Genomic DNA, 25,172 nt, shown 5'->3' with positions numbered 1-25,172 from the left:
CATGTCCTGTCCCTCTGACAGCGCAGCAGGGAAGCCCTGCTTTGGAGTGTGTCCTCCTCCTCCATAGAAGAGAGAGATCCCACAGGCTGTGGGTTGTTCCAGCTTCACACGATCCCTCCCCGAACTGCAGCTGCCCTGCCCCGCACCCAGAGACTCACTGTGTCACAGGCTGTGAACATTTCTCCTCTTCTGAGCTCCCAGCACCCTCCCACCCCCGTCTGCCTTTAACCCCTCTGTGCCTCCCCCCTCCCTCTGGGTGCCCGCAGGCAGTGCCCCCAGCCCTGCTCCTGGGCACAGCTGTCTCTCTGCAGCACTGCCTACTTGCCAAGAGCTCCCTCCATCCCAGGAGCCCGGCCCAGCTCAGCAGCACAGGACCAGCCCAGCACATTTTAATGACCCCTCTGGTGGGTTTGGTGCTGACTCCAGGACCCTCAGACAGTCAGAGGCAGTTGCAGACGCCTCTCAGGAAGTCCAAGTCAGAGGCAAACTCCAAAGTTTCTTGCAGAGTTAATGGGTCCCCCTGAGGACCATCACTGGCAAAGCCTCCCCAGGTGCTGGTTACAGCAGAAAACTGGAGGCAGAGATGACAGGTAGGCAAAGGCAAGGAAAAGGTGGAACAGATCCTGAGGAAACCTGGATGTGTCACCTTAAGCCAAAGGGCCAAGTCGTGACCCCCAGCCCCTGGGAAGGGAGATCTTGTCCCTCACACGGTGCTCCGGGCCCTTCCTGGGGTATCCCCCATCCTCCCTGACTGTTCCTGGAAACACAGAGCCTTGGGCTGATCCAGTCTCCCTCTGAGCGACTTGTTACACCACAGCACTGTCTTTCCAGTGACATTTCTTCTTCCTCATGTCTAGTCTGGACCTCCCCAGCTGCACATTGCATCATTATTTCTTCCTCATGCTGTTTCTTACTACAGAGAAAAGCTTCATCATCTCTGAAACCACCCCTCAGGCACTCTCAGGCTACTCCTATACTTCCTGGAGCCTCCACACTGCTGGGCCAAGGAACTCCAGGTCCCTCAGCCACCCACACAGGTCAGGTGTACTAGGTCCCGAGCCCCACCTTGAGAGAACTCCACTGGATACACTGCATCTGCCCTTGTTCATAGTGTCCACGCTCTGCTGGCTCATGGGGCATCCCTTGTAGTGCCCAGGCCCTTCTCCTCAGAGTCACTCCTCTGCTGGACAGATCCCAGACTGTCCTGATGCATGAGGTTATTCCCTCCCCATCCCCCACCACCACCTGATGCAGGACTGGCCACTTGTCCTTGTAAAACTTGAAGAGATTTCTGTTTGTTGAACCCCAGATTTTCTTCAGGTCCCCATGGACTGAAGCACCATTTGCTCAGCTTTTCATGTTTGCGTGTGGCTGATTCATCGTGGTTGTGGTATTTGTCACAAGACAACAGCAAGAGGAATTGCACGGCACTACAAATACCCCTTCTTAGATAAACTGTGGGTCTTGGGGGTCTGGGACTGACAAAGCCATAGGTCTGGACACAGAGGGGAAGCTGCCCTTTATGGGAGAGAGCAGCAGGAAGCCATGGAGCTCTGTCTGGGGATGGGCAATGACTCAGCTGAGAGCTGAAGGGCCAGCAGGAGAGGGCAGAACAAGATGGGCAATGCTGTGCTGGGTGGATGTCTGCTATGGACCCCACTGATCAGGAAGAGGAAGTAGCTGAGGCCTCTTCAGACAATTGGAAGAAGCCTCATGTTTGCAGGCCCCATTCCTCATGGCCCCATCCCTCATGGCAGACATAAACTATCCCAGCATGTGCTGCAGGGGCAATGCAGTGAGGTTCCAGCCATTCAGGAGGCGTTTGGAGCTCATTGGTGACGTCTTCCTTACAGGGGTGATGGAGGAGCCAGTGAGGTGATGTGCCCTGTGGGGCATCGTTCTTACAGACAAGGAAGAGCTGGGCAGGGGTGTAACGGCCAGGGATGAGACGGTAAAGTTGAGGCTCCTGAAAGAAGCAAATCCATAGGTTTTTCCTTTGGTTTATTCACATTTTCTGTGTTGCTTTTTAAATCTTTTATTTTTCCCTCTGACTGCTTAACTCAGGGCTACTTCTACTCCCCTCTGAGCTACGTCGACTTTGTCCTTCTGGCTGTCACGTCCCATGACCATTACGTGGCCATATGTCACCATCTTCAGTACCCCATGCTCATGACCAGTCAGCTTTGCCTTCGGCTACTTTTGGGCTTGTGGACTGTGGGCTTCCTGGCCACCGTTGTCTCCAGTCTTGGTTGCCAAGATGATGCCCTTCTGCAATGCCAATCGATTTGACCGCTTTTTCTGTGACAGCGTGCTTTTGATCAAGTTGTCCTGGGCAGAAACACAGATTGTTCAGCTGATCACCTTCATGCCTTTGTCATGATTGCCCTCCTGGACTTAATGAGTATGACAGCAATGGCCTACCTTTACATCATTAATACCATACTTAGCTTGTCCTCCATTCTCTCACAGCACAAGACATGCTCTACATGCTCTTCTCACTTCATCATTGTCATTTTGGTCTATCGTAGCTGCATCTTCCTGTATGTCCATCCTGCGAGTCACCACATCTGCTATAAGAAGGTGGTGGCTTCACTCAACACAGTGGTCGCTTCTTCGATGAGTCCCTTTATTTTCAGCCCGAGGAACCAGCTGATGAAAGATGCTCTGAAGTCAGGCTTGAAGAGAAGGGTGATCATTTGGACAAGTGAAAGACTCTTGGTCAGTGGGGGCCACCCTCTGAAGACATGAGGTTTAAAACTGTCCCTTAAGTTTTCTGCAAAATTGAGTGAAGAGCTCAAACACAACAACTTCCATATTGTTTATCGTGGGTTGAAACATTGATGGACAGAAACATCTCCTCTTCTTCAATCCATGTCACAGTGTTGCCATTCTGTAATATTCCTGGATTACTTTCACTCATGGTTTGCAAGAAAAACATGCTGCTTCGGAAAGAGAACCAAAATCAGAATGTGCTCATTCCTGTAAATGAAAATACAGTATTTTCGTTCAGCGTGAGAGATTTTTTGTATTTGATCTGAGAGACTTTTCTTGCATTGTTAAACTCTCCTCCCGAGCCCTGGGAACACGGAAATACATCGATCATTACGGAGCTGAGCTGTCTTAGGCTGTTATTGCCGTAAATCCTACCCAAAGTCACTTGTGCAACAATTGCTCTGTCACTTTTGGGTCAATAGCTTGGGTTTGACTGAATCTCCACTGGCACCTCTATGCAGCAAACATCCGAGGTCCTTGTCTTGCTCTAACACCGTGTTCTCCAGAGTGTTCACCTCATTCACCCCATTCACACCAGAGAAATGTCCAAGTGCAGCTGTTGGCACAGCTCATTCAGGGAAATGCTCCGTACAGGTATGACTCAGATCACTCCAAGAGCTCTTCTGTACAAGGCGTATGAACAAAACTGTGCCAGGTGGTGCTTCCTCTACTCTGTTTGGATGCCAAACTGTATTTCATGCCACACATGCAGCAGAACATCCTCACTGTCACTCCACAAAACCAAACCAAACACACATTACAGCACTCACTCGATTTCATGTGGTCTGGGTGGAAGAAACACAGAACTATGGGACTCTATCTCTGAGCTGCAGGGTGATAAAGGTCCCCTAAATAATTGTCCACCTCCCTGGCACTTGAGCTGCAAGAATAATTAATAATTTTTTTTCGATGTTACTACATTGAAAACGAACAGTACAAAAAGAACAGAAACACCCAAGTTCACTTTGCAGACTTTGCTAAATGAACAAAGAACTGTTCTGACCCACTTCAAACCAATTCTTTCTCCTGCACCGCCAGGAGGCTGTACCTGTGCTGTGTGCCACCAGTGAACTGAAGACAAAACCAGTCTCAGCCAGCTCAGACAGATCTGACCTTGCAGGTACCTCTTGCTTTTGACCGATGAGACTGACTGATTGGAAATGGCTTCTGGGGAGACATTTACAGCTTCTGAGATGAATCTCTCCCAAATATGACGGTCTTCTGGTCAGGATCAGTGCTCAGGTTTCCCTGTGAGAGGTCTGCACTCCACTACGGTGCCACAGCTGAGGTGCTGAGACCCAAACGGACACTGCCAGGAGGAGCCCCATGGCTTGTCCCAGCACTGTGACATTTCTGGATTAAAGGACACGTGGTGGGACAGGCTGCTGACCTGTGGTGCTGCAGTGGAAGGATACAGGCTCTGCTAGAGGGAGTGACAGGGAGGATGAGGATGGGGGGATGCCCCCTGTGTGAAGGAGCAGCTCAGGTATATGGAGCTCCTCTATGAGAAGGCAGTAAGGGGGTGTGCTGGTTTTGGCAAAGCTAGAGTTAATTTTCTTCAATATCCAGTGTGGGAGTATGTTTTGGATTTGTGCTGGGCACAGTGTTGATAACACAGTGAAAGGCTGGGGGTGTGGAAGCAGTTGCGAGGGGACACAGGTAGGACAGCTGACCCCAAGTGACCAAGGGAATATTCCAGACCGTATGACTTTGTGTTTAGTATATAAAGCTGGAAGAAGAAGAAGGAAAGGGAGGACATTGGAAGTGATTATGTTTGTCTTCCCAAGTAACCATGGTGTGTGATGGAGCCCTGCTTTCATGAAGATGGCTGAACACCTGCTTGCCCATGGGAAGCAGGGAATGAATTCTGCATTTTGCATTGCTTGTGCGTGGCTTTTGCTTCACCTCTTAAACTGTCTTTATCTCAACTCACCCTTTTTCTTCTTTTCCCTCTTCTGGTTCACTCCCCATCCCACTGGGAAAGAGTCAGCGAGCGGCTGTGTGGTGCTTAGTTGCTGGCTGGGGTTAGACCCCGACAGGGTGACATTGTCTTAAATGTTATAAACTACTTGATCAGGGACAGGAGGCAGAAAATCTCTTCTGACAGTTACCTGAAGCCTCCAGGTCAATGATCAGGTTCCGCTGGGAACTGCAGTTGCCCTGGCACTCACTGGCCAGGCAAAGCAACACAACAGCGTCAACATGAAAATGTCAACAGTGTGGAGGGTCTTGGGATGAATTCCTAGCAGAGCTGCCAGGTGGACCAGCAAGGGTGATGCTCAGCTGGACTTGGTCCTGGCAAACAGGACTCAAATACATTGGGATTAATGCAGAACCGACTACTCAAAAAGAAGCATTTCATTCACCTGGTCTCTTTGCTTTGACATCTTTTCACTTTCACTACACTCATGAAATGGCTCTAAATAGCAATAGAAGAATTGGAGACTAAGGGCAAATTAATGCCCACACTTGGCTCCTTAGAGAGTTCTGCATGTTATTGAGCCCTCTGGTGCCGACTTCTTGAACTGCAGATGCTGAAGGACTGACCAAGCCTCCAGAGAAATACAAGTCAGAAGCAAACCTCCAGGATTCTGATGGGGTTAGGGGTCCTTATTGAGGGCCACCACTGAAGAGACCAGGAGGGAATGAGCTGACAAGAGTAAGCTGAATGTCTGTCTTGTCCTACAACTGCCAGCACAGACTGAAATGCCTAAATTCACTAAACTTAGGACACACCCTCAGCTTGGAGAACTTTGATCCTTCCCTGTCACCTTTCTGTTGTGCTGTCTAATGATCGGGTAAGGAAAGGAAATTCTCATGCCCAACTCTTTTACCAACAGGAGAAATGACACTGCTGGAAACTGTTTCCTTCTGGCTGAGGGAAGGAATATCAGTAATTCCTTCAGGCTGTTCCACAGCAAGTTCCCCTGAAGCTTCAGGGACACCTGGAGGGAGGCCAGAGGGGGCAGACAGTGCTGCCTTGGGCTGGTCCTCTGCTGCTGAGAGAGCATAAAGGGAGTCGGAGAGGGAGGATGTTGGGAGATAACTGTTGGAGAAAACTTCACTGTCCTTGACTTGGTAAGTCTGAGACTGCAGAGCATTGAATCTGCAGGCGCTGGCGGGATCTCCACAAGCTGGCACAACCCACAGCCTGTGGGATCTGTAAGTACAACTCTCACGGCTTCTTTAGTGTAGGGGAGAAGGAGAACTTGTGGAGAAGGGTATCTCTATAGCATCATGAAATGGAGAGGGGATGACAGCTGCCTTCTCCCAGAGACAGCTGGAGGGTGTGAAGGTGGGTGTGAAGCCGGGGGTACCCAAGGCTGTCCTTCCCAGCAGGGTCCCTGCACCCCAGGGGGCTGTGTGCTGGGGAAGAGACTGCCTTCTGTCAGGGTCAACATTCAGCTGCCTGGGGAGCTCCCCACGGCGCTGTTGGGACAAGTGTGGGCAGAAGGAGAAACTCCTGAGAGGAGAGGGTCCTTCTGCAGTCAGGAGGGTGCTATGTGGTCAGAGCTGCTCACAGCTCCAGATCACCCTGGGACTTTTCAAGGGGAAGGTCAAAGGAAGGATTAGCATAGAGATAAGGAGATTTCAGCAGTCTGTGTTCCCAGTTTCCAGCTCTTGGGGACTTTAGGGGGAGAAACAGAAAAGGAGCTCTCGTGCTTGAACAAGTCACTAAGAGCCCTGAGCTGGAACTTGGAGATATCAGGAGGTCTGAGAGAAGCTGCGAAAGTGCCTTCAGCCACTGCTCTGCCTATGGGCAGCACCAGCATCACCTTTGCTGGACTCATCAGGGTTGGTCTGACCTGCCCTGTCCCACCTGCACACAGGAACGTGTGCCCAGCCTGTGCCCTGCAAACAGGCAGTTTCTGTAGGGCCACGGTAAGTGCACAGCAGTTGGGATGGGGTCTGTGAGCATTCAGAGGGAAAGAAACGGCACAGGGAAAAACCTCCCAAGAGGAAAATCTCCCAGCATCAGAGGCATGACCAGGGAATGAGAAGAATCATAGAATCATAAAATGGTTAGGGCTGGAAGGGACCTTCAAAGGTCATCTAGTCCAACCCCCCTGCAAGGAACAGGGATATCTCCAACTAGATCAGGTTGCTCAGGGCCTCGTCCAACCTGGCCTTGAACGTCTCCAGGGATGGAGCATCCACCACCTCTCTGGGCAACCTGTTCCAGTGTTCTACAAATCTCATGGCAAAAAAATTTTTCCTAATATCCAACCTGAATCTACCTCCCTCTATTTTAAAACCATTACCCCTTGTCCTATCACAACAGGCCCTCCTGAACAGCCTCTCCCCATCTTTCTTGTAGGCCCCCTTGAGGTACTGGAAGACCGCTATAAGGTCACCCCGGAGCCTCCTCTTCTGCAGGATGAACAGCCCCAACTCTTTCAGCCTGTCCTCATAGGAAAGGTGCTCCAGCCCTCTGATCATCTTCGTGGCCCTCCTCTGGACCCTCTCCAGCTGGTCCATGTCCTTCTTATGTTGGGCACTCCAGAACTGGACGCAATACTCCAAGTGAGGTCTCACAAGGGCAGAGTAGAGGGGGAGAATCACCTCTCTCTACCTGCTGGCCACGCTCCTCTTGATGCAGCCCAGGATGCGGTTGGCCTTCTGGGCCGCAAGAGCACATTGTCGGCTCATATTGAGCTTCTCGTCCACCAGTACTCCCAAGTCCTTCTCCTCAGGGCTGCTCTCGATCCATTCTTTGCCCAGTCTGTATTTGTGCCTGGGATTGCCATGACCCAGATGTAGGACCTTGCACTTGGCCTGGTTAAACTTCATGAGGTTGGTACGGGCCCACCTCTCCAGTCTGTCGAGGTCCCTCTGGATGGCATCCCTCCTTTCCAGCATGTCGATGGCAAAACACAGCTTGGTGTCATCGGCGAACTTGCTGAGGGTGCACTCCATGCCACTGTCCACGTCACCGACAAAGATGTTGAAGAGGGCCGGGCCCAACACGGACCCCTGAGGGACGCCACTCGTGACCGGTCTCCACTTGGACATCGAGCCGTTGACCACTACTCTCTGAGTGCCGCCATTGAGCCAATTCCTTATCCACCGAGTGGTCCATCCATCAAACCCATGCCTCTCTAGTTTAGAGAGAAGAATGTCGTGCGGGACAGTGTCAAAAGCTTTGCACAAGTCCAGGTAGATGATATCCGTTGGCCGACCCTTGTCCACCGATGCTGTCACCCCATCATAAAAGGCCACCAAGTTGGTCAGGCACGATCTGCCTTTGGTGAAGCCATGTTGGCTGTCACCCACCACCTCCTTGCTCTCCATGTGCCTTAGCATGGCTCCCAGGAGAATCTGCTCCATGACCTTGCCAGGCACAGAGGTGAGGCTGACCGGCCTGTAGTTGCCCGGGTCCTCCTTGCTCCCCTTTTTAAAAATGGGGGTTATGTTCCCTCTCTTCCAGTCATCGGGGACCTCGCCAGACCGCCACAACTTCTCCAATACAGTGGCCAGTGGCTTGGCAACTTCATCCGCCAGTTCCTTCAGGACCCGCGGATGGATCTCATCAGGTCCCATGGACTTGTGCACCTTCAAGTTCCTCAGATGTTCCCGAATGTGCTCTTCAAGTACAGTGGGCGGTGGTTCATCCTCACAGTCCCTGCTAGTTCTTTCCACAGCTTGGGTGGTAAGACAAGAGGCTTTATCAGTGAAGACTGAGGCAAAAAAGTCATTGAGTACCTCAGCCTTCTCTATGTCCCGGGTAGCCAGAGCACCAGTATCCTTCCGGAGGGGGCCTACATTCTCCTTGGACTTCCTTTTGTCCCCTACATACCTATAGAAGCTTTTCTTATTGCTTTTTATATCCCTTGCCAAATTCAATTCCTTCAGGGCTTTAGCCTTCCTCACCTGATCCCTGGTCACTCTTACAGCTTCTCTGTATTCCTCCCAGGCTGTCTCCGCTTCCACCCTCTATAGGCTAACCTCTTCATTTTCAGTTGGTCCAGGAGCTCCTTGCTCATCCACGCGGGCTTCCTGGTCTTTTTGCCCGACTTGTTCTTCATCGGGATGCACCTCTGCTGAGCTTGGAGGAGGTGCTCCTTGAATGTGGACCAACTTTCCTGGGCCCCTTGTCCCTCCAGGGCCGCCTCCCACGGCACTTTGCCCATCAGGTCCTTGAAGAGGCTTCTTGAAGTCTAGGGCACAGAGCTTGCTGAATGGTTTCCTTGCTGCCCCATGGATCTTGAACTCCACCGTGTCGTGGTCACTGCAGCCAAGGCTGTTCTTAAGTTTCACATCGCCCACCAGTCCCTCCCTGTTGGTGAGCACAAGGTCGAGCATGGCACCCCTCCTTGTCGGCTCCTCTATCACCTGCAGGAGGAAGTTGTCGTCCACGCATTCCAGGAACCTCCTGGACTACCTGTGCCCTGCCGTATTGTCTCTCCAACAGATGTCAGGGTGGTTGAAGTCCCCCATGAGGACCAGGGCTTGTGACCGCGAGGCTGCTCTTATCTGGCTATAAAGCACCTCATCTGCTCTGTCCTCCTGGCCAGGTGGCCTGTAACAGAACCCTACCGTAACATCCCCTATCCGTCCCCGTCCTCTAATCTTGACCCATAAGGTCTCTGTCAGCTCCTCCTCCGACCCCAGGCGAAGCTCCACGCACTCCAGCCGGTTGCTGACATAGAGAGCGACACCTCCTCCTCGTCTCCCCTTCCTGTCCTTTCTAAAAAGCTTATACCCCTCCATGTTGACACTTCAGTCATAGGAGTCGTCCCACCACGTCTCCGTGATGCCAATAAGGTCGTAGCCCTGCTCATGTACACGCATCTCTAGTTCATCCTGTTTATTTCCCATGCTGCGTGCGTTGGTGTACATACACTTCAGCTGGGCCTCCGACAAACCGACTCGCTGGCTGGAGCGACAGGGGTTCTCTTGGACGGCAGTGTAAGTTCATTTGAACATACCTGTGATCCTCAGCCTCTGGACCCTCGGTGCTGGCACTGGCGCCATGCTGACAGCGGTGGGCTGAACCGTGCTCCCCCTCCCCCAGCAATACTAGTTTAAAGCTCTTTGCACAAGTTTGGCCAGCCTTTGTCCAAGCACCTTCTTCCCTTTCTCGGTTAGGTGCACGCCATCTGCCCCTAGCAACCCAGGCTTCTCAAAAATCACCCCGTGGTCAAAATACCCAAAGCCCTGGCTGTAGCACCAGTCCCTGAGCCATGAGTTAACCTGCCAGATACGTTTGGCCCTTGCAGGTCCCTGCCCCTCGACTGGGAGCACTGATGAGAACACTATCTGTACCCCAGAGTCCTTCACTGTTGCACCCAGGGCCCTGAAGTCCCTTTTGATGTTTTTCAGGCTGCTGCCAGCTGTGTCACTGGCACCCACACAAAACACCAGTAGTGGGTAATAGTCTGTGGGCCGTATGAGGCCAGGTATTCTCTCGGCAACATCCCTGATACGAGCGCCCGGGAGACAGCATACCTCTGTGAGAAATTAGGGACTATGGTATTGTTTATTAAGATTTATGTTAAGCCTAATGTAAAGGTTAGAAAAGATAACCGTAATTGCTTACACAACTAAACCAGACACCACCTGCGCAAGCTAAAACTATCTGCAGGAGGATCTAAAGAACTGAGACTCTTGCAAAACAATAGAAGACCATCTAAAGGTAATCAAGGAAGACTTCAAGCCTTCAGCCTCAACGATCACCAGGAGGCAGAAAAAGACCCCCTAAGGACAACTAGAACGTGCGCAGAATATTCCACTTAAGACACGATTGCGGAACTGGAGGACTGATAAAAAGAGACTGTTTCGAATCCGAGGTACGGCAGTTGGCGGAGCGCAGACTCCCCTGTCGTCCAGCGCTGTTTTTGCTCATATTCTACTTGCTACAATTAATAAAATCATAATTGAATTATGATCCGTTGTGGTCCCAATTTATAACAATTCTGGTGCCGTGACTCGGATAAGGAACGGTGGGCATCTGTCCTCCGGGGAGGCGCCCCGCGGTAATCCGCGGCCCCGCGACTGATAGTCTACCTCAACCTTACCGACGAACCTAAATTCTAGAATAATGAGCAAAGGAAAAACCGGTAAAATCCCATAAATTCTGTGCACGGAAGTCCGGACGAAGACGCAGGACGCGTAAGTATATTGCGGATTTTTTCGCGGGTTTGCCGTCCGGACGGGATTGGGTTACCTGGATTATAACGACTGAGAGGTTCGATATACTGAACCAAGTGAGTGCGGACCCTTAAGTACTGCGTTTCCCATCTCCTGCGAGGGACTGGGCCAGGAACAAGGGGAGCGAGTGAGTGTGTGTTTGGAGATAATCCAGAAGATGGGAGCGAAGGGCAGCAAGCCTTCGACTCCCATGGGGAGGGCCCCCATTGTGCCTAAAAAAACCCCTTTAGCATATATTTTAGACAACTGGAAAAACTTCCCTGGGACTCTAGGGAAGGATAAGCAAAAAATGATAGAATACTGTATTAAGATATGGGGAGGGAAAGAGATTTCTAAGAGTATCTTTTGGCCGGTATATGGGTCAGAAGAAGATTGGGTAAGACAGCAATTAAACCTCTGGGTTAACAATAAAAACCCCTTAACCCAGAGGAGAGCCAATATGCAGAGATATGGCTCGAGAAACCAAGAGCCAGATTATACCCACTACATGAAATAAAAACTAAACAAAAAAAAAAAAAAAAAAAAAAAAGGGGAAGAGCTAGACGAAACTCTTCTAACCCCCCCTCCTTATGCTCCACCGCCTGCTCCCGTAGCCCCTCCCGAGGTCCCTAGAGCACCCACTCCCCCACCAGAATCAGAACAGGGATCACCCCTGCCTCCGAGACGAGTGACTAGAAGTCAAAAGGGCGCAGTTCAAATGTATCCCTTAAGGGAAATGCCCATGGGGGGACCTCAGCCTGTAATTGGATATATTTTTGTACCCCTAAGCTCGGCAGACCTACAAGATTTTAAAAGGACCGAGATGGGGAACCTAATTGAAGACCCACTCGGAGTGGCAGAGAGATTAGATCAATTTTTAGGACCAAACCTTTATACTTGGGATGAAATGCAGTCTATCCTCGGTCAGTTATTTACGACTGAGGAAAGAGATATGATTAGGCGAGCAGGAATGAGACTGTGGGATGCTCAACATGCCCAGGGACCCCAAGCAGATATTAAATGGCCACTCCAAAGACCTAATTGGGATAATCAGGATCCGGTGCATAGAACTCATATGCAGGACCTGAGAACTATAGTAATTCAGGGAATTAGAGAAGCAGTACCCCGTGGCCAAAATATCAATAAAGCATTTAATGAAATGCAAAAGAAAGATGAAAGCCCTACTGAGTGGCTGGAACGACTGAGGAAAGCCCTTCAGCTGTATTCTGGGGTAAATCCAGACGACCCTTTAGGGCAAGCGCTCCTCAAAACCCAGTTTGTGGCAAAATCATGGGAAGATTGAAAAATTAGAAAAATTAGAAGACTGGCAAAATAGAGGATTAGATGAATTATTGAGGGAGGCTCAGAAAGTTTATGTAAGAAGGGAAGAGGAAAGTAATAAATGACAAATAAAAATGATGGTAGCAGCGGTCAGAGAGGATCGCAAAGGGCAGACTGGTAAACACAGATCTGCTGGAACAAAACAAGGAAACGTGATAGTAAAAAAAAAGGAACAGAGATGTTGTTTTACTGTGGAAAGAAGGGACATATAAAGAAGAATTGCAGAGAAAGGATCAAGGATGAGGAAATATTGAAAACGGAATAGGAAAGTCAGGGGCTCTATATTTTAGGGGACCGGAGTCATCATGAGCCCTTGATAAAATTAAAAATAGGTCCCCATAAACAAGAATTCACCTTTTTAGTAGACACTGGAGCTGAAAAATCAACCATTAAGCAAGTACCTGAGGGATGTAAAATTTCCCCTGAAAAGGTACAAGTAATTGGGGCAAAAGGAGAACCCTTTAAAGTAAACAAAATCAAAAATGTAGTATTCGAAACTGAAAATAAATTTGGAATAGGTGAACTCTTGCTCGTCCCTGAAGCAGAATTTAATCTGTTAGGACGAGATTTAATTGTTGAATTGCAATTAGAAATTAAAGTGAAAAATCAAGAGCTAACAGTGTCTGCTTATCCTTTGACCGTGGATGATCAAAAACAAATTAACCCCGATGTCTGGTACTCTCCGGACACAATTAGCAGGCTGGAAATCCCACCAATTAAAATCCAAATTTCCGAACCCCATATACCTGTGAGGGTAAGACAATATCCCATATCCCTAGAAGGACGGAGGGGATTAAAACCGGAAATTGATCGATTGTTAGCCCAAGGAATCTTAGAGCCTTGTATGTCACCTCATAATAAACCCATCCTCCCCGTAAAGAAACCGGATGGGTCATATAGAATGGTACAAGACCTGAGAGCTGTAAATCAGCAAACAATCACTAAATTGCCCAAGGTGGGAAAAACAAAATATTTGTTAATAATAGTAAATCATTTAACACGGTGGGTAGAAGCTCACCCTGTAGCACGAGCTACAGCACAAATGGTGGTAAAAATTTTGTTAGAGCACTTGATACCTCAATATGGGATAATCCAGTACATCGATTCTGATCAGGGCACACATTTCACTTCTAAAATAACAGAATTGTTTTGCCAATCGTTAGGTATTTGACGGGAGTACCACACTCCGTGGCATCCACAAAGTTCGGGAAAGGTGGAAAGAATGAATCAAACAATAAAACAACAATTGGCTAAATTAATGATTAAAACTCAAATGCCTTGGACAAAGTGCTTACCTTTGGCACTTTTAAATATAAGAACAAAACCACACAGTGAGACTGGATTATCACCATATGAAATGTTATACAGTATGCCTTATTCCCGAGGAGTGCCCTTGGGAAATAATGTAATTGAAGATGATAATATCCAAAAATATATAATCACTATTGGAAAAAGATTGAAAGAGCTCAGAGAAATTGGAATGATAGCTCAAACACCTTTAGGGTTTGCAATTCACTAAATAAAACCGGGAGATAAAGTTTTGATAAGAGCATGAAAGGGAGAAACCTTATCTCCCCTCGGGGAAGGACCTTTTCTTGTTTTGTTAACTACAGAGATAGCTGTAAGAACTGCTGAGCGTGGATGGACTCATGCCAACCGCATTAAAGGCCCAGTGACGGAACCCCACTGGAAAGTAATCAGTACTCCAGGTGACACCAAGATAACCCTGAAGAGATAACATGATGATAAATACTTTATTTGATTATTTTACCATATTATCTTTTGGAGTGAAGTATGTATTATCGTTTATACTTGCAATAGTTGGTTCTTTGCTTGTTTATTATATATGGAAACATACTAAGTGTGCTAGAGGAAACTGTTAAACTTATGCAGCCTCACAATATTGAATATAGGAAATATTCTGATATAAAAGATACATGCATTTTAAATATACGAATTAGATGTAATGATTTGAACTGCAATTGTTATCCATTTGTTTGTTCCAAGTGTAAGGTATGCCGAGATAAATGGTGGACACACTGTGAATATGAATACCCTCCAATAGGAGTCTGTACACAGTGTTGGAAAATTCAAAGAACTCTCACGGAGTGGAAACTAAAACAATTAGAGTTTGAACAAGCAATCATTCGAGAATCACGGGAGTGGTGGGAAATTTTTGCTAAAGGGATAAACCCTCAATATTATTGTTACCACTCCAATGAACCGGTTCCCTTTGTAACTGAAATCCTGACTATAAAGTGTAGACGGGAAGTACTAACTGTGTCTTGCTTTGTCCCACAAGTTAAAGCTGCAAAGTGGAGCACCCACATAAACAGGCAGAAAATCCAAAGCAGCTATTCTCCTGAAGAATTCCCTTGCTGCCGAGAAGATGGTACACCTCGTGGCTCGAAGCAACCGAGTCGACGGGCGAGGGAGAGGAGGAATAAACTGTGGAGAAAAGAACCAGCGCAATGGGACGCAGAAAAAGCAATGGCTGAACTTCCCCAAGATTGGTAAAAATATACTGGAATTAACGGAGGTAACAAACACCCTTTTTCTTGGTATACCGCTAGTGTTATTATTGATAGTGGCACAAACAAATGGAAATCCTCATGAACCGACACTTTGGAAACTCTATAATTTACAGGAATCAAAATTAATACAAAATCGAACTGGTCCAGGAAATAATTGGAATTTTACTGTACATTTATATTCAATGATACCTTTTGAACATGGTGGGTGCTACGGACAGACGTGTCCACAAATAAGTCGATCAGCAGCCCAATGTAAAGCATATTATGTATGCCCAGCCTCAAATCCTGGAAAAAGTTATTGTAACTATCCTGGACATTTTTACTGTGGCTATTGGGGATGTGAAACTTTAGCATCAGATTGGAGAGCTGGAGGAGATGATTATCTAGAGATCAGATGGGGACCTCCTAATTGTACCCCACCAAAACATGGATATGACGGAGGAGTACAAGGACCATGTGGTCCACCACACACATGTTGGAGACTAGAAATTAAGATAAAGAAACCAGGGGATGAATCATGGTTGATAGGTCGAACTTGGGGAATTAGGTATTGGGAACCCGGAACAGATAGAGGAAGTATGTTTAAAATAATAAAAGAAAGACTTCCTTATGATCCTTTACCCATAGGACCAAATCAAGTCCTAAATCCACCCGATTCCTCTGAAGAAAAGGTTGCCCCCACAAGCGTCACAACCATTTCTCCAAACTCCCTTTCGACAACAACCAAAGACACTGTAACTGAATTCTCCTTATCCAGGGATTTAGAGTTGTCAGAACCCAAAGACCCCTTATGGAATCTAATGCAAGCCTCTTATCGTGAACTACGGGGTCTGAGGCAAAATATAAGAGTGTATCTATCAATGAAGATGAAGATTGTTGTGAATGTGTTATGCAACGAAAAAGCTATGATTGTAATTGTGAGGTATTACCTTGTGAGTGTTATGATAAATGTTGGGATTGTGGAAAAAGGTTAGTTTGCAGTACCGAGAATGAAAGTAGCGTCTAATAAACAATAATAGGATAAAAAGAAAAAAAGGGGGATTGTGAGAAATTAGGGACTATGGTATTGTTTATTAAGATTTATGTTAAGCCTAATGTAAAGGTTAGAAAAGATAACCGTAATTGCTTACACAACTAAACCAGACACCACCTGCGCAAGCTAAAACTATCTGCAGGAGGATCTAAAGAACTGAGACTCTTGCAAAACAATAGAAGACCATCTAAAGGTAATCAAGGAAGACTTCAAGCCTTCAGCCTCAACGATCACCAGGAGGCAGAAAAAGACCCCCTAAGGACAACTAGAACGTGCGCAGAATATTCCACTTAAGACACGATTGCGGAACTGGAGGACTGATAAAAAGAGACTGTTTCGAATCCGAGGTACGGCAGTTGGCGGAGCGCAGACTCCCCTGTCGTCCAGCGCTGTTTTTGCTCATATTCTACTTGCTACAATTAATAAAATCATAATTGAATTATGATCCGTTGTGGTCCCAATTTATAACACCTCCCAAGACAGCGCATCGGGTCGGCAGATGGGTGCCTCCATACCTCTCAGGAGGGAGTCACCCACTACCACCACGCACCTTTTTTCTTGGTGGCGCTAGTTACCACACTTGTTGGTTGGGCTGCCTCGTCCTTCTCCAGTGCCTCCTCCGAGGTGTTAGGTTTTACTTCTTCGGTCTGCAGAGTGGCAAAGTGATTCTGCAGGGGTACCGCGGGGTTCTGGGGAAGCTGCTTCTTCTTCCTGCTGCGCCTGCTGCGCCGTGCAACTTCCCATTTGTCGGCATCTTCTGCCTTCTTACTTACCTTGTGTGTCAGTGGAGGGGTTTTTGGTTGGTGCACTGGTTGCTGCGGTTCGGGTGCAGACTGCGCCTGGAACCAAGTATCCAGCAAGTATAATATGCAACAGAAGACCATACATTCGTATTTTCTTTTTTATTGGAACATGTCTTCTTTTTGTGGTTTTTTGGTTGTTTTTTGTTGGGTTTTTTTCAACAATTAAGAAACATCCTTCTGTGCCTGGGTGCAGCCTGTTCTCCAAGTGAAGCAGATGGAAATTGGTGCCAATGGGCTGAAAAACGCAGCTACAGACTGCAGTGGAGAAAGCCCAGATTGGAACAAAGGTGCTGGAAGTGCCAGGTGGCTGATGAGAGAAATGTGGGGTTGGAGGCAGGGACCAAGACTGCCACAGAGTGTCTGACAGACAGGGTCTTGAATTCCCTGTGTATTCAGACTCCATTTGGAGATGATTATTTTCAATATCCTTAGGAGATTGCTGATGTCACTTCGTGTGTAAGCAGAGAAATGAAGAAAAGTGGAAGACAAAGAAATCCTTTCTTATGGTTATTTACTATTGAAATCTTTTCACTTCTGAAATCTCTCTAATTAACCACATAAGAATTGAGGAGTTAAGGCAATTATACCCAGAGACTTGGCTTCTTCGGGCATTTTGCATGTCAATGAGCCCTCTGGTGCCGTGTTCCTTAACTGCAGATCCTGACAGCGAATTGAACTGGCCTCTGGAGAAGTAAAAGTCAGTAGCAAATCTCCAAGTTCCTGAGGGTGTTAGTGGGCCCCACTGAGGGCCATCACTGAAGAGACCATGGAGGGAATGAGCAGCCAAGGTGGCTGTCCCTGAATCAAGAAGTCAGAGGCAGAGCTTACGGGTTGAAAATCCAATGCGGAGGTGCCCGTGAAAGTACTTGACATGTTCCATCAAGCAGGATGTTTCAGCCTGACCCCCATCCCCTGGGAAGGGGGATTCTTTCCCTCATAGGATGCTCAGAGCTCTTCCTTGGGGCAATGAGATGAGGGGGGTTGTGATGCCGAGTGCAGGACAGCAGTAGAACATCGCAGGATGGACTTACAGGAAGAGGCAGCTACGATAGACCAAGATTGCAATGATGAAGTGAGAAGAGCATGTAGAGAATGTCTTGTGCTGTGAGGGAATGGAGAACAAGCTAAGTATGGTGTTAATGATATACAGGTAGGCCATTGCTGTCACGTTCACTGTGTCCAGGAGGATGATGGACAAAGGTATGAAGGTGATCAGCTGAACAATCTGTGTTTCTGCCCAGGACAACTTGATCAAAAGCACGCTGTCACAGAAAAAACGGTCAAATCTATTGGCATTGCAGAAGGGCATCATCTTGGCAACCAAGACTGTGGAGACAACGGTGGCCAGGAAGCCCACAGTCCACAAGCCCAACAGTAGCAGAAGGCAAGACCGTTGATGAGCATGGGGTACTGAAGATGGTGACATATGGTCACGTAATGGTCATGGGACATGACAGCCAGAAGAAAAAAGTTGATGTAGCCCAGAAGGGAGTAGAAGTAGCCCTGAGTTGAGCATTCTGGGTAGGAAATGGCTTTGCTGCCCATCAGCAAGTTTCCTATGGTTTTGGGTGTGAAGGATATAGTGAAGAAGATCTCCAAACAGGAGAGGTTACAGAGGAAAAGTATGTGGACCTGTAGAGATCTCTTTCAGCAAGAACAAGGGAAATGATCAGCATGTTTCCCCCTAAGATCAGCAGGTACAAAGCCAGGGGAGTGGTTGCCATGAGGTGCTCCCGATGGTGGAGGGAGGGGAAGCCCAAGGGAAGGAACTCTGTGAGAGTCGTGTGGTTCAACTTTTCTGCTTCTGAGCTGCAGTGAGGGAGGGCAGATGGTCAGTGGAGGAAACAGTGCTTCAGGAGGTTTAAAGATGAGACACAATGAAAGAATGAAGAAGGGTGAGAAAAGAGATTCATGGGGACATTCAGACAAAGGCTGGAAGGAAAACAGAGGAGAGGAGAATCATCCTGGAGCAAAGAGACATCATTTCATGCACTAAGAGCAAACTCAGTGTGGAGATTAGGGTAGGAATGCACGATGAACAATATGGAAGTTGTTGTGTTTGAGCTCTTCACCCAAGAGTCTCTTTACAGTCAATGGAGAAAAAATGGGCTTTTTCTCATCCATTCTTCCTCTAGTTAATTCAAACAGATCTTGCAGTGAGGCGTTCTCTTGGAAAACACCTCAGCAAAGTGGCTTTCACCTTTTGATTAGGAGAGAAACAGAGAAAGCGGCATGAGGATGGTGATAAGTGAGGAGATGTGTGGGAAGTGAAGGCAAAGGGACAGTTTGAGAAGAGGGAAGTTTTTCACCCTGGGAAAGGTTTGGGTTTCACTCAAAACCAGAGCCAAAGAGGGAAAAGACAAATATCTTGTGTTTAAAGCTCTCCCGTTTTCAGGATTGTCTTTCCCTCCACACTTGCACTGTGCCAGGTAGAACAGAAAGTTTTGTAAACAGATTCCTCCTCAGTCACTGACAGCTTCCCTGCTGAAAAATGGTTTTGATAGAAAATTCTGGCTGTCAGAGCTCCATGGGTTCCTGCTGCTCTCTCCCATAAAGGGCAACTTCCCCTCTGAGTCCAGACCTATGGCTTTGTCAGTCCCAGACCCCCAGTTTATCTAAGAAGGGGTATTTGTAGTGCCTTGCAATTCCTCTTGCTGTTGTCTTGTGACAAATACCACAACCAAGATGAATCAGCCACATGCAAACATGAAAAGCTGAGCAAATGGTGCTTCAGTCCATGGGGACCTGAAGAAAATCTGGGGTTCAACAAACAGAAATCTCTTCAAGTTTTACAAGGACAAGTGGCCAGTCCTGCATCAGGTGGTGGTGGGGGATGGGGAGGGAATAACCTCATGCATCAGGACAGTCTGGGATCTGTCCGGCAGAGGAGTGACTCTGAGGAGAAGGGCCTGGGCACTACAAGGGATGCCCTATGAGCCAGTAGAGCGTGGACACTATGAACAAGGGCAGATGCAGTGTATCCAGTGGAGTTCTCTCAAGGTGGGGCTCGGGACCTAGTACACCTGACCTGTGTGGGTGGCTGAGGGACCTGGAGTTCCTTGGCCCAGCAGTGTGGAGGCTCCAGGAAGTATAGGAGTAGCCTGAGAGTGCCTGAGGGGTGGTTTCAGAGATGATGAAGCTTTTCTCTGTAGTAAGAAACAGCATGAGGAAGAAATAATGATGCAATGTGCAGCTGGGGAGGTCCAGACTAGACATGAGGAAGAAGAAATGTCACTGGAAAGACAGTGCTGTGGTGTAACAAGTCGCTCAGAGGGAGACTGGATCAGCCCAAGGCTCTGTGTTTCCAGGAACAGTCAGGGAGGATGGGGGATACCAATACAGGAAGAAAGATGCTCAGGTGAGAGCAAGGTGTGGTAGGACAGCCTATGGTGGAGATGGTAGAGGGATGAAGAAAGCTGAGAAGCCCCCAACAGAGGTGAGCTCTTTCTCCCCTCGACCGTGGCTGTTGTCTCTGCACTGAAGCCTCTGAGGAAGCCCCTTGCCCTTACAGTGCCCGGGTCTCATTGCCTCCCCTTCCCCACCTGAGAGCCTGGGAGGTGTCGTCCCATAGTCCTGCCCTTGACATTGCACATCCCCACATCACAGTGCCCCAGGAAGAGCCCTGAGCACTGTGTGAGGGACAGGATCTCCCTTCCCAGGGGCTGGGGGTCATGACTCTGACCTGTGGCTCAAGGTAACACATCCAGGTTTCCTCAGGATCTGTTCCACCTTTTCCTTGCCTTTGCCTACCTGTCATCTCTGCCTCCAGTTTTCTGCTGTAACCAGCACCTGGGGAGGCTTTGTCAGTGATGGTCCTCAGGGGGACCCATTAACTCTGCAAGAAACTTTGGAGTTTGCCTCTGACTTGGACTTCTTGAGAGGCGTCTGCAACTGCCTCTGACTGTCTGAGGGTCCTGGAGTCAGCACCAAACCCACCAGAGGGGTCATTAAAATGTGCTGGGCTGGTGCTGTGCTGCTGAGCTGGGCCGGGCTCCTGGGATGGAGGGAGCTCCTGGCAAGCGGGCAGCGCTGCAGAGAGACAGCTGTGCCCAGGAGCAGGGCTGGGGGCACTGCCTGCGGGCACCCAGGGGAGGGGGGGAGGTGGAAGGAGGTTAAAGGCAGTCAGGACTCAGAAGATGCTGAGAGCTCAGAAGAGGAGAAATGTTCACAGCCTGTGACACAGTGAATCTCTGGGTGCGGGGCAGGGCAGCTGCAGTTCGGGGAGGGATCGTGTGAAGCTGGAACAACCCACAGCCTGTGGGATCTCTCTCTTCTATGGAGGAGGAGGACACGCTCCAGAGCAGGGCTGCCCTGCTGCACTGTCAGAGGGACAGAACATGATGGCTTCCCTCACCCGGGAACGGCTGCAGGGTGTGAAGGTGGGTGTGCAGCCAGTGGTGCCCAGGGTTGTCCTTCCCAGCAGGTCCCTGCACCCCAGGGGGCTGTGTGCTGGGGCAGGGACTCTGCCGCCTGCCAGGGTCAGCACTCAGCTGCCCGGGGAGCTCTCCATGGCACTGTGGGCAGAAGGATCAGTCCCTGACAGGGCAGGGTCCTTCTGGTGTTGAGAGGGTGCTGTGTGGGTCTCTGCTCACAGCTCTAGATAACCCCTGTGACAATGCAAGAGGCATCATTTCCAGAGCGATGTCAGGGCAGGGGCTACCTTAAAGATGAAGACCTCTGCACAGTCTGTAATCTCTGTTTTCTTCTAAGAGAAATGGGGAAGATGCTGTCAAGACTGAATAAGTCTCTGAGACTCCTGAACCATTACACTGACGGATCAGCAGTTCTGCCGGAAGAAGCCTTCTTTGTGCCTTCACCCACTCCTCTACCTACAGACGGCATCAGTATCACCTCTGCCTGCAGCATCAGTGCTTCTCTGACCTACTCCTTAGGGCCTGCCCACCCACAGATGCCCCTGGGCAGGAGGGGTCTGCAGGGCAGAGCTGAACACACAGTAGATGGGATGGGGTCTGTGAGCACGGACAGACAGGGAGGAGACCTGTGGACAGGGAAACAGCCCTGGCAGGGACAGCTCCAGGCACAGAGAGCCAGGCCACCCCTCTGCATCACTCTCTGCTCAGGTGCACAGGGAAAGAGAGGAGAGTTTGGAGAAATGGACTTAAAATCTGGGCTCTTCTGAGCTCAGAGAAGTCCACTTTCCTCTTCTTCTTCCCGTACATTGTTAGTGAGATCATCCTCCAATACAGAGAGGTATAATAAGCAAAGGGCACCTGCGTGGTGACAAGCAGGTCACTCGTAGGCAGAGCAGCTCTCCTGACTGCAGTAGGGCACAGGGAGACCTTGTGTCCCCCAGGTCTCACCAGTGTTCACGCTGAGCACAATGTGAAAGAAGAGGATTTCTGCCCTTTCTAAGAAAGTGCCCTCACTCAGCAGCACAAACCTGAGCTCACAAAAAGGAGTTCAAGGAACTTCCCTCAAAGAAAGAGAAGACTTTTGAGAGGGTTTTTTGGGAAACAGCACAGGAGTGGCTCAAGGAAAGTCTGCCCTGATTGTCAGTGTCTTCTCTTTTGTCGTGGTTTTAGGCTGATCCAGCAACTAAAACTCACACAGTCTCTCCTTCTCCAGTAAAGTAGAGAGGAGAGGAAAAAAAACCACCAAAGGGACTGAGGGTTGAGACAAGAACAGAGGTAGCACCCACCAACAATGGTCCTGGGCAAAACAGGCAGAGCTTTTCTCAAAGCAAAACAGTTTATTAATGATTACTTAGAAGGACAAAGGGAAACAAAAACCAATTACTTGAGAGGACAAGCCGAGGAAACTCGGCTCCGGCACACCTCCTCCCGCTCCATCCTCACTGACCTGCTGTCGATGCAGCTGTTTCTCTCAGATCTCAGTCCTCTCCGGGTGAACTCAGCCCAGTGGGCACCCCGGGAGTGGGGTGCCCCCGAGTTCCCCAGCTGGCTCCGCCGCCGCCATTCTCCGTGGGCGGCGCCGGCCCGACGCAGGCAGCTGCCCGGCCGGGAGCCAGGGAGCGGGGGCAGTGCCCTCCTCCCTTCTCTGCTCGATGCTGGGCGAAGCACCTTTTCCGGTTCCTTTGTCCTGACTTAAATAGGGCAATTCGCAGAGGCGCCCTATTGGCTCAACCCCGAGGAGGATGGCAGTCTGATCTGGTGGCCAGAACTAAGCCTAACCCGGTTCCAAAACCGGGGAGGTCGCAGGGAGCAAAACCCCTCTCCTGCCACCAGAACCACCCCCCCACACCAAACCATGACATCTTTCAACAATCTTCCATGCCCAACAAATGTCCAACGACAACTCCATCAGTGAGTTCCTTCTCCTGGTATTGACAGACGCACGGGAGCTGCAACTCTTGCACTTCTGTCTCTTCCTGGGCATCTACCTGGCTGCTCTCCTGGGAAACAGCCTCATCATCACCGCCATAGCCTGTGACCACCACCTCCACAACCCCATGTACTTCTTCCTCCTCAACCTCTTTCTCCTTGACCTGGGCTCCATCTCCACCACTGTTCCCAAAGCCATGGCCAATTCCCTCTATAACACCAGGGACATCTCCTACTCAGGATGTGCTGCTCAGATGTTTTTCTTTCTCTTCTTGATATCAGCAGAGTATTTTCTTCACACCATCATGTCCTATGACCGCTACGTTGCCATCTGCAAACCCCTGCACTACGGGACCCTCCTGGGCAGCAGAACTTGTGCCCACATGGCAGCAGCTGCCTGGGCCACTGGGTTTCTCTATGCTGTGCTGCACACGGCCAACACATTTTCACTGCCCCTCTGCCACGGCAATGCCCTGGACCAGTTCTTCTGTGAAATCCCCCACATCCTCAAGCTCTCCTGCTCACACTCCTACCTCAGGGAACCTGGGCTTCTTGTGGTTAGTGTTTGTTTAGGATTTGGGTGTTTTGTGTTCGTTGTGGTGTCCTATGTGCAGATCTTCAGGGCTGTGCTGAGGATCCCTGTCGTGGTTTTTGGACTGAGGGTCGAGACAAGAACCGAGATGGAGCACCCACCAAGCATGGTCCCTGGCAAAACATGACTCAGGATTTCTTCTTAAAACAAAACAATTTATTAACAGTTACCTAACAAGAGACACAAGGGAATGAAACCGGTTACTTGAGAGGAGAAAGAGAAAACAAGGCCAGATCTAAAAACAACACCTCCCCACCCCCTATTTCCTTTTGTTCCTGGCTCTACCTCCCCCCCAGTGGCGCAGGGAATGGGGGAGTGCAGGTCAGTTCATCCATGTTATTAACTGCTGTTCCTTTCTTAAAGGAGGAGGAGTCTTTACACCATTTTTCCCTTGCTTTGGTGGATCCCCTACTCACGAAGAAAAAAGTCCCCAAACTTTTCCAATGTAAGTCCTGCCTGCAGGATTGCAATCCTTCCCCATGGATCGCACCAGTTCGGGCTTTACCAGTCTCGGCCTCTTAGGGAGCTGCTGCCACTCCCGTCGGCGTGGGTTGTCCCACGGATTCCAGATGCCTCCACGACCTCGTCATGCATTCCATGCCCCATTATTAACAGTACCTGGTCGCGCATCCCCTGCTCCACGACCTCTCCTGGGCTCAGGCATCTCTTCCCCGACGTGGGTTTCTCCACGGGCCACGAGTGGGTCTCTGCCCCGCCGAGTACACCCTGGCTGCAGGGGGGCCGCCTGCCATCTTCACACTGATTGCAAGGGAAACCTCAGCTCCAGCACACCTCCTCCTGCTCCATCTTGGCTGACCCGGTCGTTGTGGTTGTTTTCTCTTAGATCTTAATCCTCTCTGGGGGAGCTCGGCCCGGCGGGCACCCCGGGAGCGGGGCGCTTCCCGAGCCCCCCATGCGGCTCCCCCGGCGCCATCTTGAGCACATGGCGCCGGCCCGGGCCCTGGCAGTCGCCCGGCCGGGAGCCGGGAGCGAGGGCAGCGCCCTCCTGCTCTCTCCTCGCTCCTGAGCAAAAAGCCCTTTCCCGGCCCTTTGTCTCAACTTAAATGGGGCAATTCGCAGAAGCGCCAATTTGGCGCAACCCCCCGGGGGGGATGGGACTCAGATCTGGTGGCACAGGGAGCAAATCCCCTCCCTTGCCACCAGAACACCCACACACACATCAAACTATCACAATCCCCTCTGAGCAGGGACGGCACAAAGCCTTTTTCATGTGCCTCCCTCACCTGGCCGTGGTCTCCCTGTTCCTCAGCACTGCCATCTTTGCCTCCCTGAAGCCCCCTTCTATCTCATCCCTATCACTGAATCTAGTGGTGTCAGTTCTGTACTCGGTGGTGCCTCCAGCAGAGAACCCCCTCATCTACAGCATGAGGAACCAGGAGCTCAAGGATGCCATGTGGAAACTGATGACTGGTTGTTTTTAAGAAGAAATAAACTTCTGCTCATCTTCTTCTGCATGTAACTGATAACTGATTAGAGGCCCTACCTGTCATTGTGTTCTTTGTTGTTATTGGTGGTTTTTTACTTGTAGCAATGTTGTGTCCTAGGTTACGATGTAGGATGTGCCCAAATGTATTCTATCACCATCTTCATGAGCTGTTGAGACCAGGTGGGACAATGTTTCCCTTTCCTCCTCCTCCCAGACTG

The 25,172-nt window shown here is 49.5% G+C and overlaps 1 protein-coding gene across 1 annotated transcript; it reads left to right on the top strand.

Annotated features, from left to right (window-relative positions):
- The first annotated feature begins 22,875 nt into the window (after positions 1-22,875).
- Positions 22,876-24,949, top strand: LOC104370878 (olfactory receptor 14A16). The gene is made up of 2 exons (XM_086630584.1): positions 22,876-23,562; positions 24,713-24,949. Exons 1-2 carry the CDS (start codon positions 22,876-22,878, stop codon positions 24,947-24,949), a joined length of 924 nt encoding a protein of 307 aa, XP_086486710.1.
- Positions 24,950-25,172: the final 223 nt, after the last annotated feature.

Source organism: Tauraco erythrolophus, unplaced genomic scaffold (genome assembly GCF_009769465.1).
Source record: "Tauraco erythrolophus isolate bTauEry1 unplaced genomic scaffold, bTauEry1.pri scaffold_40_arrow_ctg1, whole genome shotgun sequence".
Classification (NCBI taxonomy): domain Eukaryota; kingdom Metazoa; phylum Chordata; class Aves; order Musophagiformes; family Musophagidae; genus Tauraco; species Tauraco erythrolophus.
This window is presented reverse-complemented; position numbering and strand designations above follow the sequence as displayed.

Coding starts and splice junctions, on each gene's coding strand:
- LOC104370878 (XM_086630584.1), top strand. CDS start 22,876: ATGTCCAACGACAACTCCATCAGTGAGTTCCTTCTCCTGGTATTGACA. Junction 23,563..24,712: donor TGCTGAGGATCCCTGTCGTG/GTTTTTGGACTG, acceptor ATCCCCTCTGAG/CAGGGACGGCACAAAGCCTT.